Raw genomic sequence first — 12,692 nt, 5'->3', positions numbered from 1 at the left:
AGGGCAAGAATAGGAGGATAGAGCAGATGAATGCATGGCTGAGGAGTTGGTGTATGGGAGAAGGATTCACATTTTTGGATCAATGGAATCACTTTTGGGATAGAAGTGACCTGTACAAGAAGGATGGTTTGCACCTAAATTGGAAGGGGACTAATATACTGGCAGGGAAATTTGCGAGAACTACTTGGGAGGATTTAAACTAGTAAGGTGGGTGGAGGGGGTGGGGGTGGGTGTAGGGGGGGGTGGTGCGGGGGGCGTGGGGGTGACCCAGGGAGATAGTGAGGTAAGAGATCAATCTGAGATTGGTACAGTTGAGAACAGAAGTGAGTCAAACAGTCAGGGCAGGCAGGTACGACGGAGGACTAATAAATTAAAGTGCATTTATTTCCAGGCAAGGGACCTAACAGGGAGGGCAGATAACCTCAGGGCATGGTTAGGAACATAGGACTAGGATGTCATAGCAATTACAGATACATGGCTCAGGGATGGGCATGACAGGCAGCTTAATGTTCCAGGATACAAATGCTACAGGAAGGATAGAAAGGGATACAAGGGAGGAGGCGGAGTGGCATTTTTGATAGGGGATAGCATTACAGCTGTGCTGAGGGAGGATATTCCTAGAAATACATCCAGGGAAGTTATTTGGGTGGAACTGAGAAATAAGAAAGGGATGATCACCTTATTGGGATTGTATTATAGACCCCCTAATAGTCAGAGGGAAATTGAGAAACAAACTTGTAAGGAGATCTCAGTTATCTGTAAGAATAATAGGGTAGTTATGGTAGGGGATTTTAACTTTCAAAACATAGACTGGGACTGCCATAGAGTTAAAGGTTTAGATGGAGAGGATTTTGTTAAATGCTAACAAGAATATTTTCTGATTCAGTATGTGGATGTACCTACTAGAGAAGGTGCAAAACATGACCTAATCTTGGGAAATAAGGCAGGGCAGGTGACTGAGGTGTCAGTGGGGGAGCACTTTGGGGCCAGCGACCATAATTCTACTAATTTTAAAATAGTGATGGAAAAGGATAGACCAGATTTAAAAGGCCAATTTTGACGGTATTAGGCAAGAACTTTCGAAAGCTGATTGGAGGCAGATGTTCACAGGTAAAGGGACAGCTGGAAAATGGGAAGCCTTCAGAAATGAGATAACGAGAATCCAGAGAAAGTATATTCCTGTCAGGGTGAAAGGAAAGGCTGGTAGGTATAGGGAATGCTGGAGGACTAAAGAAATTGAGGGTTTGGTTAAGAAATAGAAGGAAGCATATGTAAGGCATAGACAGGATAGATCGAGTGAATCCTTAGAAGAGTATAAAGGCAGTAGGAGTATACTTAAGAGTGAAATCAGGAGGGCAAAAAAGGGACATGAGATAGATTTAACAATTAGAGTTAAGGAGAATCCAAAGGGTTTTTACAAATACATAAAGGACAAAAAGGTAACTGGGAAGAGAATGGGGCCCTCAAAGATCAGCAAGGCGGCCTTTGTGTGGAACCGCAGAAAATGGGGGAGATACTAAATGAGTATTTTGCATCAGTATTTACTGTGGAAAAGGATTTGGAAGATATAGACTGTAGGGAAACAGATGGTGTCATCTTGCAAAATGTCCATATTACAGAGGAGGAAGTGCTGGATGTCTTGAAATGGGTAAAGGTGGATAAATGCCCAGGACCTGATCAGGTGTATCATTGGACCCTGTGGGAAGCTAGAGAAGTGATTACTGGGCCTCTTGCTGAGATATTTGGATCATCGATAGTCACAGGTGATGTGCCGGAAGACTGGATGTTAGCTAACGTGGTGCCACTGTTTAAGGAGGGCGGTAAAGACAAGCCAGAGAACTATAGACCAGTGAGCCTGACGTCGGTGGTGGGCAAGTTGTTGGAGGGAATCCTGAGGGACAGGATGTACATGTATTTAGAAAGGCAAGGACTGATTAGGGATAGTCAACATGACTTTGTGCGTGGGAAATCATGTCTCACAAATTTCATTGAGTTTTTTGAAGAAGTAACAAAGAGGACTGATGAGGGCAGAGCAGCAGATGTGATCTATATGGACTTCAGTAAGGTGTTCGACAAGGTTCCCCATGGAAGACTGATTAGCAAGGTTAGATCTCATGGAATACAGGAAGAACTAGCCATTTGGATACAGAACTAGCTCAAAGGTAGAAGACAGAGGGTGGTGGTGGTGGGTTGTTTTTCAGATGGAGGCCTGTGACCAGTGGAGTGCCACAAGGATTGGTGTTGTGTCCTCTACTTTATGTCATTTACATAAATGATTTAGATGCGAGTATAAGAGATACAGTTAGTAAGTTTGCAGATGACATCAAAATTGAAGGTGTAGTGGACAGCAAAGAGGGTTACCTCAGATTACAATAGGATCTTGACCAGATGGGCCAATGGGTTGAGAAGTGGCAGATGGAGTTTAATTCAGATAAATGTGAGGTGCTGCATTTTGGGAAAGCAAATCTTAGCAGGACTTATACATTTAATGGTAAGGTCCTAGGGTGTATTGCGGAACAAAGAGACATTGGAGTGCAGGTTCATAGCTCCTTGAAAGTGGAGTCGCAGGTAGATAGGATAGTTAAGAAGGCATTTGGTATGCTTTCCTTTATTAGTTAGAGTATTGGTCAGAGTACAGGAGTTGGGAAGTCATGTTGCGGCTGTACAGGACATTGGTTCGGTCACTGTTGGAATATTGTGTGCAACTCTGGCCTCCTTCCTATTGGAAAGATGTTGTGAAACTTGAAAGGGTTCAGAAAAGATTTACAAGGACGTTGCCAGGGTTGGAGGATTTGAGCTATAGGGAAAGGCTGAACAGGCTGGGATTGTTTTCCCTGGAGCAACAGAGGCTGAGGGGTGACATTATAGAGGTTAACAAAATTATGAGGGGCATGGATAGGGTAAATAGGCAAATGCTTTTTCCTGTAGTTGGGGAGTCCAGAACTAGAGGGCATATGTTTATGGTGAGAGGGGAAAGATATAAAAGAGATCTCAGGGGCAACTTTTTCACGCAGAAAGTGGTACGTGTATGGAATGAGCTGCCACAGGAAGTGGTGGAGGCTGGTACAATTGCAACATTTAAGAGGCATTTGGATGGGTATATGAATAGGAAGGGTTTGGAGGGATATGGGCCAGGTGCTGGCAGGTGGGACTAGATTGGGTTGGGATATCTGGTCGGCATGGACAGGTTGGACCAAAGGGTCTGTTTCCATGCTGTACACCTCTATGACTCTATGACTCTAAAAGATGGCTTCATTTTTATTTTACCTTTTAAACACATTACCCTAACATCCTGATAACTTTCATATAAGTTCCCCTGAACTTCTTCCCGTATACCTCTATATATACATAAAACATTAAATAAAAGCAAATCTCATCTAATCTCTCTCAGTTAAATCTGCGATAACACATCTGCAATTACATTCTTCCAACCTGCAATATATGATTTTAAAATTAAAAGTCTGTAACAAAAGACTCCAACAAAATAGTCTCATATTCTTCTCTTTAAAACATTCTAAGAATGTTAGCGGATTGTGGTCAGTGTACACAATCATCTCCGACACTTTGTTCATAACATACACATTAAAATGCTGTAAGGCCAGTACCAAGCTCAACAGTTCCTTTTCGATTGTGGAGTATTTCCTCTGGTGGATGTTAATTTTCTTTGAAAAATAACCATTTGGCAGTTCAATGCCATCCTCATTTTCCTATAGGAGTACAGCTCCAACTCCAATGCCATTAACACCGATGGCGACTTTAAAAGGTTTTGAAAAGTTTGATATAGCTTAACCTGGTTTGGTGGCTAATATCAATTTCAAATGGTCGAATGCACCTGGAGTGGTTCTGTCCACCGAAACTTTGTGTTCTTCTTCAGCAAATCGGTTAACAGTGCCACTATATTGCTGAAGTTTGTAACAGGCCTCTGACAGAATCTGCTGAGTCCTAAGAGTCAAAGCACCTCTTTCTTCAAGGTTGGTCATGGAAAGTCCTCAATGGCCTTCGTCTTTGCGTTCTGTGGGGTCAACCTTCCCAAGAACATCACTTCTGCTTTTGAGGATTCGGTTTTGTTTTAAGTTTATCACCAGTTTTGCTTTTCGCAGTTGTTCAAAGAGCTCTGCCAACTGTACCAGGTGATCCTTCCAGAATTTACTAAAGATCACTACATTGTCCAAATAGACTGCACAGTTTGTTAACCCAGCCACAACTCTGTTCATGAGTTATTGGAATGTGGTGGGTGCATTCTTCAGTCCAAAGGGCATCACTTCAAACTAATATTGCCCATTTATGGTTACAAATGCAGAAATTTCTTTCACCAACTTATCTTTTACCTTCGCTTCTATAATACTAGTCTGATCAAACTCCCAATTAAGATTTACAAAACAACATTTCTTATCTCAAAACCAGGCTGCTGTAGGTTCTTGTCTTCGGATCTTCCTGTTTTCTTTTCTCCTTGTTAAGAAATTCTGCATCACAGGTTACTGATCGAAAAGGCACTTTTAAGAGAGTTTTTTTTAAGCAGTCTATTATATGCTTGGACTTGGCTAACATGTATTGCCCATCTCAATTTGCCTTGGAGAAGGTGTTGGTGAACCGTTGCAGTCCATGTGGAGTTGGTCCACTAACAATATTGTTTGGAAGGGACAAGTCTACTGTTAGGTGTTCAGTTCTTAGCTACCATTCACTAATGGATGTGGCTGAACTGCAAAGCTTAGGTTGTATTGGCAATTCTCCTCTAAACTGTTCAATTTTCCCCTGCTCTGATACCCCATAGCATCGGATTGTGCCATTGGCTTTTAAGATTGTCAATACACTCAATTCAAACTTGATTGGAAATTGGTATTTTTTTCAGGGTATAATTCAAACTGATTGGCTGAATTCAAATTTATTTTCGTCTCCAGGCAATGAATCAATCAAGTCGTTTGATCCAGTTTTACATTGTTGCCTTAGTGAGAACATTTGGTGCTGTGTCCAGTAGTTCTGCTGCTTTCAACGCTCTTAAAGTATATCCATATCGTCATAACATACTTCACTGAGTAAATGTCTGTGATTTTACCTTCAATGTGTATCTGGATCCTGTAGTTTCAGCAGTCTAAAAGGTTATTTTTCAAAATGTCTTTGTAGGGTGTGGGTTTCACTGACTGGTCTAACATATATTGCCCATCTCAATTTGCCTTGGAGAAGGTGTTGGTGAACCGTTGCAGTCCATGTGGAGTTGGTCCACTAACAATATTGTTTGGAAGGGACAAATCTACTGTTAGGTGTTCAGTTCTTAGCTACCATTCACTAATGGATGTGGCTGAACTGCAAAGCTTAGGTTGTATTGGTTGATAGTGTGACCACTTAGCTCTGCCCATTTCATACCATATCTGCTGCTTGGCACATGCAAGTAGATCCCATTAGTAGCTTCAGCATGTTGACCATATTTTGTAATATCCCTGACACTGCTTCTGACTTGCTCCCCTGAGTGCTGCACTGAATATTCAATTAAACAATGAGTAAGGACATTAATTTTACAAAATATTAATTGTCAGAACAGTTTGTGGAAGTTTTCATAATTTGAACAATGCGATACAGTAGGCAGTTTATTTTTAGTTCAATTTTTAAAAATAGTTTTCTTTCACCTCCAGTTCACAAAGGCACATTTTCTGCTTCCTCTGTTGTCTTGATTTCAAAGGTGTACCCTCTTCTTCTCTCCCCTATTCAGTAAATGAAAGTACTCACATCTTCTCCCAAATTGCCCTTATTACCACTTTGAAAGTCTCCTTAACGTTGTTGCTTCGTTTGAAGATTCCACTATGCTGCACTCCATGGCTGGGGTTTTCCAGTCACACAGTATTAACAGCAAGACCTCCAGTCTGCTGAGAAAAAAAAATCTGCTGCACAAGATATCATCTGTGAGGTGTGAACTGGTAGTGGATGGGAAGATTACACTCAGGTTTACATTGGCTTATCCTGGTGAGCCATGTACAGACTGAGAAATATTAATTCCTCTTTGATCATCTGGAAAAACAAACACACCTCAGCTACCTGTTGTGAATATTAACTATCTTCATAAAACATGAACACTTGACATGCTTGGAAGTCAATTCCTCTTTTATGTTATACTGCTCTTTCATAGTAACATTTTTCAATTATTGTCATGCATGTTAAATTTTTTTTGCTACATTAAAAAGTGGCAAATGTTTAGAAATCCCTGCAACTGGACAGTGTGGTCAAAATCTCCACTGAACTGTCTGTTTGATGTTGTCACGCAAGCATTTTTGAAAAATCTCCCTTTGGGGAATAGTGCAAAAGTGCTGGAAGGTTTAGAAGGCTGTTTATCAGACTGTTTCTGAGTGCTCCTCTCATTACCAACAACATAGAGAGGGGCTTAAACACGGAGAGTCTGACTCAGAAGCAGGAGCAGTATCTACAGAGTCACAAGACCCCCACAGAAATTTACTTTCTGATTATTATTATCTGTCATGTGAAGGATGATTTACAATAGTTCCTATCGACATCAAGATTGCAAACTCATTCTTGAAGAATGTGTTTGTAACTTCATTACAAACAGAAAACTGCAGGAATTTCTCCTCTATGTTAGCTGACAAACTAAAGTGAGAATTCATTGTATGCAAATAAAATTAAAACTTAGCTTAAATTATTAAAGATTTCTTGTAATTTTAAATTAAGATCAATGTTACAATAATGAATGAATGGTGCATTAGGGTATCAAAACAACTTCAGTTCATAAAATACTTAAAATTCACTATGGCAATTTCAAGGAGTATAACATAAACCATGTATAAAATTAGAACTTAACTAAACTGGGCTCATTATCTCTATTAACATTCAAAATTTAGAACACTAGAAGATAGAATCTTATTGAATTCCTAATTCGAACCATTTTAATCAGCAATAGATTGCATTTCAGGCATAACAAAAACCTAATCTCCTTCTTGTTGAATTCCAGCAAATTCTCTTTGGTTTTTGGGAATTCTAGTGAACACAGAAATCCGATGTTATTGCGGGAAAGAAAAATTTTAAATGGCTGATTTTATTCCTTGTCATTTGCAATCTTGTGAGAGCAAAAGTGGTTACAGTTAACTGATGGAAACAGTTTGCAGAATGAGTGACATTGATTTTGAAGAATCAAAGGTTTTAGGATGAATAATACATAAAACGTAAAACTGCACAGACGTTGCCTTTATTCCTGCCTTACCTCCTGGAGTTTAATTTCCTTGCGACTGAGAGTACTCAGCACTGTGCTGTTCCTCACTTTTTCTAAATTCTGCCATAATTTCATGCCCAGATTATTTGTTCTCTGACTAAGTTTTACTGGCTGCGTTATCATTTGAGCAGGTGCATTAGCATCAGTCTTTCCTTCCTGAGGCTCAGCTTTGTTTGTGAACTCTGGCGTGTCTTTTTCAGTGCAATCTTGCATCCGTCTTGTCTCAATTTCTTGAATGGTGCTCTTTTCCCGATATTCCTGGTACAGAAGTTCTAGGGTAATACAAATTGGTATATTTCAGTTGATGAATCAGATTAACTAAGCGTACAAGCACTATGTGGTAATAGCCTGCAGTTCAAGGCAGTTTATCAGATCACGAGAAACAGTTGGAGAATTCTTAGATCTATGTTATTAGCTTGTGATTGTTTTATCTACAAATGGTTATAATGAACATTTCAAGATGAACAGAGCCAGCCTGTGGTACTATCAGCATCCTAATCCTTCCTTCAACTTAAAACACTCTGCAATATTCATTAGCAGCACAGTTATCCAGATAATTCTGACAATTTTCAAAGGTTGAATTTTCTTGCAACATAATCCACAAAGGCACAGCAAAGACAATATTGGAACACAAAAACCTATTTAAATGACAGATTAGAGAGAATGTGTTTTCAAACTGCTGAGATCTGTCTAAGCAGAGTGACTCAGTTACCCTTTGCCTTCATAAGAATGGAATCAATGACTTCCAAGTTAGTTCTCACAAAGAATGAGAATCAAACAGACATTAAGGTCATTCCCAGCATCCAACTTCACAGACTCATTAGCAAACACTTTGAAGTAGGTCATCCATGATTTATGATATATATTTAGTGGAATGTCCGGCAAAGGAGAAAGGAGAGGTCAAGTAATTAGTTTCCAAACAAAGAACAGCCAAAACTTCTCAGGTCTTCAAATATAATTTGTTCCAACCTCAGGGGCAGTGCCATGCAAACTGACTGTAACCCAGACTTGGTGGGTGCTGATTTTGCTCTGGACATATCTTTGTAATGGAGCACAGTTAGGGTGGACATTCTGCTTGGAGAAGTGGAGTTTTTTTGGCGGGGCTGGATGTGGGATCGTACAACTGTTGTAGTAGATAGGACTATGACATGAACATCTGAATCTAAACATTAGTGTGACTTTAGCTTGGTGATTAACAGGAGAGGTAGATGTGGAATCCACATTGCCCATCTGTGCTTAGGTCATGCACTGTACCCGCATTGAAGAAGATTAAACAATTTTTATTACCAATTTCAGCGCAGGTATAGTCAAAAGATTTCTGGGGCAAGGAGGTGCTGCCAACTAAACCAGCACCCAGAAGGATAAAAACAGTAAAACTTCCAAATACCACACATTGGTCCAAACCGAGCTCAGATGTGACTACCACTGTCACTTCCAAGTATTACAGGGTTTTTTTTTGAAACTGCTTGTTCCCTCTGGCATCCAATACCTTTTTCTAGTCATGTAGGTATCTGTGGGAAAATGTAAATTGTGTAACCTCTTTCTGACACTGAATGCTCTGACTGAAGATGGAGCAGATGGCTCCAGCAGGTTATTGTTAGGTCCCACAATCTATGGGCCTTCAGGCCTGAAATCTAACTTTTGATCAGGGTTTTCCACCATCCTGGGTTGTCCTTGAATTCCCAGGAATTAAAGATCAATTTATAAACATTGTGAAAATAACTTTGAGAAATTTCCCCAAAGATGTGTTTGGAGTATTTCATTCATCCCTGGAAACTCTATAGTCCAATCGATAATGAAATGCAAAGTCAACACATCGTCTTACTGATGTAATTGCAGAATGTTAAGTCAGTCCTCTGTCACTTTAAAGTTACATTCAACTTAGGTCGTGCGATGAGGTCTCTCATAATCTTCCCAATCAAAGTAGACAGCGTTACCAAACGGTGCTCTGTAGGTTTGGATATTCAAGTTGTAAGATACTGAAATGGTCAACAGTTTTGCCTTTGAATACCAAAGCACTGACATCTTGCAAAACAGGCAGGGCGAACGCTTCAGAGAACACCTCTGGGCCGCCCGAACCAACCAACCCAATCACCCCGTGGCTCAACACTTTAACTCCCCCTCCCACTCCACCGAGGACATGCAGGTCCTTGGACTCCTCCACCGGCAGAACACAACTACACGACGGCTGGAGGAGGAGCACCTCATCTTCCGCCTGGGAACCCTCCAACCACAAGGTATGAATTCAGATTTCTCCAGCTTCCTCATTTCCCCTCCCCCCACCTTGTCTCAGTCGGTTCCCTCAACTCAGCACCGCCCTCCTAACCTGCAATCCTCTTCCTGACCTCTCCGCCCCCACCCCACTCCGGCCTATCACCCTCACCTTGACCTCCTTCCACCTATCCCACCTCCATCGCCCCTCCCCCTAGTCCCTCCTCCCTACCTTTTATCTCAGCCGGCTTGGCTCTCTCTCTCTTATTCCTGATGAAGGGCTTATGCTCGAAACGTCGAATTCTCTATTCCTGAGATGCTGCCTAACCTGCTGTGCTTTGACCAGCAACACATTTGCAGCTGTGATCTCCAGCATCTGCAGACCTCATTTTTTACTCTGAGAATGTCCTTCAGAGGAGCTGGGTAAGGTGATTGTGAGACATTCTCAAAACGTCTTCATCTGAGTCAGCCTATATAAGAATTGATTGGTTTCAAAGTCTAGCTTTCAATTTCTTAGTGTGGGGCGAAAGATAAAATCTATGTTCCTTCTTTCCTCATTCCTAAGATGTGGATGTCACCAGCAAGGCTGGCATTTGTGGACCATCCATATTATTCTTGATCTGATTGACTTATTAGGGACCATCGTAGCTAAGATCTATTGCTACAGATCTGGAGTTTCATGTAGTCCAGACAGATGAGGACATCAGATTTCCTTCAAATTTGCCAATGATACAAAAATAGATGGGAAGGCATGTTGTGATGGTGACAAAAGGAATCAGCAAAAGGATATAGATAGGATTAATGAGTGGGCAACACCTTCAATGATAGAGATTAATGTAGGAAAGTGTTAGATCATATATTTTGGCAACTGTGGAAAAAGATTTGCTAACCCACGATTGGCCCACAAAAGCAAATTGGCCAAATTGTACGAGGACACTCAGAATTCCCGAGCAGCTCACGAACTGGGTCAGATGATACGCAGACAATGGAATACGCTTTCAAACTCCCACGGACATGACAGAGACTCAAAGCCCTCAGGGCAGTTTCACAACCCAGCAACAGCAAAGCCACACAAAGGGTGGGACAGACAGATAGGTACCACAGGATAATGGAAGCACCTCGTCACCCCAGAAAAGACTTTAACACCTACCTGGGAAGATGAATGGAACCATGATACTGTCAGGATGTTGCATTGTGGGAAGGACCAGGACACTCATCCGATAAACTGTTTTCTAATTAGCACCCTTGCAACTAAATTACTCTATTTTCAGAAACATTGTATTTTCCCATTTCTTAATCAGTGTCATTGTGCAGCATTAATATAAAACTGGTCTCATCCTCAGCCCTGGGAGGAGAAAATCAACGAGGTAAAAACAATGGCTACAGATGCTGGAAACCAGAGTCTAGATTAGAGTGGTGCTGGAAAAGCACAGCAGTTCAGGCAGCATCCGAGGAGCAGTAAGATCAACGTTTCGGGCAAAAGCCCATCATCAGGAATACAGGCAGAGAGCCTGAAGGGTGGAGAGATAAATAAGAGGAGGGTAGGGGTGGGGAGAAAGTTGTATAGAGTATAATAGGTGAGTGAGGGAGGGGATGAAGGTGAGAGGTCAGGGAGGAGGGTGGAGTGGATAGGTGGAAAAGAAGACAGGTAGGTAAGACAAGTCATGGGGACAGTGCTGAGCTGGAAGTTTGGAACTGGGGTGAGGTGGGGGAAGGGGAAATGAGGAAACTGTTGAAGTCCACATTGATGCCCTGGGGTTGAAGTGTTCCGAGGCGGAAGATGCCATCGCGGGAATTGCAAAACCTGCACCCACACCTCCTCCCTCACCTCCATCCAAAGCCCTAAAGGAGCCTTCTACATCCATCAAAGTTTTACCTGCACATCCACCAATATCATTTATTGTATCCGTTGCTCCCGATACAGTCTCTTCTACATTGGGGAGACTGAACACCTCCTAGCAGAGCACTTTAGGGAACATCTCCGGGGCACCCGCACCAATCAACCACACCGCCCTGTGGCCCAACGTTTCAACTCCCCCTCCCACTCTGCCGAGGGCATGGAGGTCCTGGGCCTCCTTCACTGCCACTCCCTCACCACCAGACGCCTGGAGGAAGAACGCCTCATCTTCCACCTCGGAACACTTCAACCCCAGGGCATCAATGTGGACTTCAACAGTTTCCTCATTTCCCCTGCCCCCACCTCACCCCAGTTCCAAACTTGCAGCTCAGCACTGTCTCCATGACTTGTCCTACCTGGCTATCTTCTTTTCCGCCTATCCACTCCACCCTCCCCCTGACCTATCACCTTCATCCCCTCCCCCACTCACCTATTGTACTCTATGTTTATTTCTCCCCATCCCCACCCACCTCTCATTTATCACTCCACCCTTTAGGCTCTCTGCCTGTATTCTTGATGAAGGGCTTTTGCCCGAAATGACAATTTTACTGCTCCTCGGATGCTGCCTGAACTGCTGGGCTTTTCCAGCACCATTCTAATCTAGACTCTGGGAGGAGAAATCTTCGAGTAAAAAATGAGGTCTGCAGATGCTGGAGATCAGAGCTGAAAATGTGTTGCTGGTTAAAGCACAGCAGGTTAGGCAGCATCTCAGGAATAGGGAATTCAGCGTTTCGAGCATAAGCCCTTCCTGATGAAGGGCTTATGCTCAAAACGCCGAATTCCCTATTCCTGAGATGCTGCCTAACCTGCTGTGCTTTAACCAGCAACACATTTTCAGCTCTGGGAGGAGAAATCAAATTCTCTGTGCAGACTGTCAGTTTGGTGTCAGCCAGTCTGTTTTCTCCTCCAGTGATACCACTTGCAATAGCTGAAAATGTGTTGCTGGTTAAAGCACAGCAGGTTAGGCAGCATCCAAGGAACAGGAAATTCGACGTTTCGGGCCAGAGCCCTTCATCTACCACTTGCAATAAACTGTCAATTTCACTTCGAGCTGTGTTTTGTGATCTCTAACCTATTGGGCAAATTTCTCCGACAGTAGCAATAAACAAAAGGCAGCCTATTATTTAAATGGAGAGTGATTCAAATAAAGGTGCTGTGCAGAAGGACCGGGATGTTCTTCTGCATAAAGTAGAAAGTATAAGCATGCAGTTGCTGTAAGCAATTAAGTAGGCAAATCAAATTTTAGCTTCTATTGCTAGAGGATTGGAGTTTAAAACTAGGAATGTCTTGTTACAACTACATACGATGTTGGTGAGACAGTACCTGGAGCATTATGTATAGTTTGTTTCCATATTTTAAAAAGGATATGGGCGG

General features: G+C 42.2%; 1 protein-coding gene across 1 annotated transcript in view; it reads right to left on the bottom strand.

Annotated features, from left to right (window-relative positions):
- Positions 1 to 12,692, bottom strand: part of ngef (neuronal guanine nucleotide exchange factor) — a 77,268-nt gene that overhangs the window by 40,448 nt on the left and 24,128 nt on the right. Inside the window, exons 4-5 of the mRNA XM_060833933.1 lie at positions 8,850 to 8,883; positions 7,202 to 7,482 (exon numbers count right to left, since the gene is read on the bottom strand). Coding sequence (XP_060689916.1) covers positions 7,202 to 7,482; positions 8,850 to 8,883 — 315 coding nt within the window. The remainder of the gene's footprint in view (positions 1 to 7,201; positions 7,483 to 8,849; positions 8,884 to 12,692) is intronic.

The sequence above is a fragment of the Hemiscyllium ocellatum genome, chromosome 13 (assembly GCF_020745735.1).
Source record: "Hemiscyllium ocellatum isolate sHemOce1 chromosome 13, sHemOce1.pat.X.cur, whole genome shotgun sequence".
Classification (NCBI taxonomy): domain Eukaryota; kingdom Metazoa; phylum Chordata; class Chondrichthyes; order Orectolobiformes; family Hemiscylliidae; genus Hemiscyllium; species Hemiscyllium ocellatum.
This window is presented reverse-complemented; position numbering and strand designations above follow the sequence as displayed.